Source organism: Nanorana parkeri, unplaced genomic scaffold (genome assembly GCF_000935625.1).
Source record: "Nanorana parkeri isolate BGI_ZX_2015 unplaced genomic scaffold, ASM93562v1 scaffold1500, whole genome shotgun sequence".
NCBI lineage: Eukaryota > Metazoa > Chordata > Amphibia > Anura > Dicroglossidae > Nanorana > Nanorana parkeri.
Genome location: NW_017307768.1, coordinates 373,002 through 376,842, shown reverse-complemented (window position 1 = coordinate 376,842; position 3,841 = coordinate 373,002). Strand labels below are relative to the sequence as shown.

Here is a 3,841-nt window from a genome sequence, read left to right as displayed (position 1 = left end):
CCCCCACAATACGTGACCCAATTTGCTCTTCACTCCTTAATCATTGCGCCCAAAACTTCCCAAAGCAATTAGACAAACCGAGGAGCCCAATTAACTCATCTCATTCATTCGCTTTATTCATTCGCAAATCGCCAGTGACCCTCCCATAGTTCCTCGTGGGGGTGGAGTCAGTGATGCATGCTTTCGAAAGCCGTCGAGTCCGGGAAAGCCTGAGATGCGAGCCGCGCGGCCCTCCCAGCCGTCGCCTCTTGCTACAGGCAGGGAATGAGGAGCTCTCCACCAGAAGACGGCCTAGCAACTGGGATCCTAGATCATTCCGGCCAAGAAGGGGGGCAAGAATAACCCCAACGTTCCTAACAAACAGACGATGATGAACATCCAGAGGAATATCCGGTCTATGACCATGGCCACGTACTTCCAGTCTTCCTTCACCTGGGGGGAAAGAAACGAACGTGAATGAAGGAAATTCTTTTAAAAATAGATACATATCAAGAAAAATGATCATTTAAAGAGAACCCGTCACATTGAGATGATGGGAGTTCCTGCTGATTCGATGATTGCAGGTTCGGAGGCTGTCATGGTGGACCCGGTTCCAATAATTACTTCACTAAACCTGAACCAAGCATGCAGCCAGTGAGGTGCGCATTCTTCTTCTAGGCCAAGAACAATTTTTTAGAATGACACCTTCCTGCAGCTTGTGTATCTGCTCCTAGGCCGATTGGTGCTGCCATCAAACTGAGGTGATATTGGCCAATTTTTACTCTCTGAAAACAGGAGAACAGATTCATTGATTTATTATTAGAAATGCACCCCCTGTGGCTTTTGTCTCCACCTTTAGGCCAGTTGGTGCTGCCAGCCTGCCAGCAAACTGTGGTGGCCGTAGGCAATTGCTGGATTCCACCCTACAGCTGTTCCTCCATTGACCCTGTTTATAAGGCCAAACCAAAAGGACTGAAGCTCTAATTCTTTTAGATAGACAACTCCCTGCGGCATCTCTCTCTGCTTCCAGGCCTATTGGCAATGCAATCATCTGTAGAACCATTGGCCAATTGTTAGCTACGCACACCTCTGAGGGCTGTAGCTTGCTTTAGGAAGACATTGGTCTGCGCCTTGGGCTGCTGAACTTGCCCGTTGGTTCCCCCGGTCAACCTGTGGAGCCACTGGCTAGTTTTTCCCCTTCCATACCTGAGGGTTCAAGCTCTAATGTTTTTTTTTTTTTAGAAATACACTGTTAGAATACATTATTGTATCTATTGCAATATAGGGGGGGGGGTCGGGGGCACAAAAATGCACCTTGCCTGTGTAGGCAAGCATCCTAGCACCGGCCCTGTATCAGACTGTGTGCTTGTGTTTCTCTGGGAGGCTGTGCAAGAAGTTCCAACATACAATTCTTTGTGCCTCAAATCCACCCCAATCTAAAAGAACACAAACCACCGTGCACCCCACCATTGTAATCCATGAGACTTTAAGTACAGTTCACTAACTCACCTACATTCATCAATCCCTATGTAAAGATCCCTCTCCCTGTCTTGTCGCTGTCCCCAGCTCCAACACACAGATGCTATCTATGTCCTACATGCTGCAGTTTTGCTGTGCTGCCCTGTGCGGTCCCAATCATGTGTATTGACTGGGATCCGTCAATGTACATTACAATGTTCCACATAATGTGTCCGCCCACCACTTTTGGCCGTGTTACCCGGCTATTGATCTGCAATCATGCTGTCAGGCCAGACTGTATGCCAAAATCCCAAAAAAGTAAACTGCAACTTGTTTATACTACTGAAGGACGACGGCATCTAACCTCTTACATGTACAGAAGATAGGAGTGCTCCAGTGATTCGTACTGCTATACTTTTAAAGCAAAACTCCGGGGCAATAAACCTGAATTTGACCCTGTACAGGGAGAAGAAGCATAAGAAGTGTATGAGGTGTTCTGTAGTGTATGTGGATAGGAGGGAAGAGCAGAGTGAACGAGAGATAAGCTCATCGGTCTGCTGCTCCTCCTTTCACTTTCCAGTCACAGGGTCGGAAGGGGACCTGTAAGTGAAAGTCCGTCCAAAGGGGACACCAAAGGGGGGAGCAGCACGTACTGCTACTCTGAAGGTTGCTGGCACACATGAAGGGGGAGCAGCGCAGAGAATGGCAGGACGAAGAAGAGGAGGAGGTGAGGCTGACACTGTTCTTCATAGGGGAAATCACAGGGCCCCCTAGCAAAATTTTGTATGATTTCTAATTATGCCCCTTGCAGAGCCAACCTGAGATCCCACACAGCCCACCTGAGAGTGACCCTGCAGAGCCCACCATAGACTCTCTATGGTGGGCTCTGCAGGGTCTCAGGTGGGCTGGTCACACCCCTGCACACCTCTTACCTGTCAGTCCCGATCCGCTGCCAGTCATCTCCACTGCCGGGCCCCGCCTCCTCCTCCTCCCAGGTCCCTGGCGGGCCCCGCCTCCTCTTCCACCCCCACCGGGCCTGGACTCTTCCTCCTCCGGGCCCCACCTCCTCTTCTGCTGCTTCCACCGGGCCCCGGCCTCCTCCACCACAGCTGCTGGCTGTCACAGACTCAGCAGTGGCTGTGAGGCGGAACGCGCCACTGCACAGCTCACTCACAGGCACTTTGTTCCTTAGGTCCGCCACTGCACAGTACGGGTGTAGACCTTTGCTATGACTGGGCACTGACAACTCCTACAACATTTCCAATCGGTCTCTCTATCTCCTACATTTATACACTCAGAGCCAGGATTGTGGGGGTGCTGGAGGAACAATTCCCGCGCGGTGCTAGAGTGTTCGGGTTTCGTTTTGAAGAAAAGGTGGCAACCCTAAGTGAAATCTATGGGGAAGGAGGGGAAAAATGTTGTTAAAGGAGAACTATGAGGGGGGGGTGCTTTTCACTCACCTCATAGTTCTAGCCGACCTGTGACAATGAGACTGTCACAGGTCGGCTCAGTAGATCGGGAGGTGAGCGAACATATACCGGCGTTCGCTCACCTCTCGATCCTGTCACGGCTCTCTGCCATGACAGGGGAGGGGCTGGATTTCCCCCTCCCTGCTCCGATCCTCCAGCGCTGACTGGAAGAACGGACGGGGGAGGGGGCGGGTACAGCTGGCTCTGCCTCTAGATAGGCAGAGCCAGCTGTCAGTCACGCAGCTGGGCGGATCCCGGCACAATTGTCGGGATCCGCTTCAGCATCTCAGTATACCGCGAGCAGCTGCTCGCGGTATACTGCGGCGTCTCAGTATACTGCGAGCTACAGCTTACTATATACTGAGCCTAGGGTGATGGGAGGACGCTAGTTTGTGTCCTCCCGTTACCCTAAGGAGAACTATGGGGAAAAGACTTAACTCCATAGTTTTCCTTTAAATTGTAGCCAATAGGGCTAGTAGGCAAACTACCATCAAAAAATAAAGGCATGAGTGGCTGGGCACTGCCATTGGGGACAAGTACCATGACTTTGAGGGCAACATGATAGCAGCAAACCAGAACCTCATCCCTACTGACCTGGAACAAGTATGCCAATAGGGACTAACAACTTCACCTTGACTCTCCAGGTCCGCATACTCATTCTGGAATCGTGAATCAGACATATTTAAAACTAGACGGTTCTAGTAATATCCAGGCAACTAGCATGTTCAGAAAGAAACCAAAAAAGCAGTCCTCATGTTTCCCTCGGGACATAAAACAATATTGCTGAGCCCTGTCAAGCACCAACAAGAATGTCATCTCAGTTATTGATTCATGCAAGTGCTCAGCTGTGAATGCCGCGGCCTGGTGACCTGGTATTTAATTATTACTAAAGCCATCCTGAGCCAAAAAAATATTCCAGAGGAAGGTTCCCTTCA

General features: G+C 50.4%; 1 protein-coding gene across 1 annotated transcript in view; it reads right to left on the bottom strand.

The window, feature by feature from the left end:
* Positions 1 to 266: 266 nt before the first annotated feature.
* CHRNA2 (cholinergic receptor nicotinic alpha 2 subunit) overlaps positions 267 to 3,841 on the bottom strand; it is a 68,897-nt gene continuing 65,322 nt past the window's right edge. The window contains exon 6 of the mRNA XM_018570301.1: positions 267 to 432. Within this exon, the coding sequence (XP_018425803.1) occupies positions 307 to 432 (126 nt within the window). The 3' untranslated portion in view covers positions 267 to 306. The remainder of the gene's footprint in view (positions 433 to 3,841) is intronic.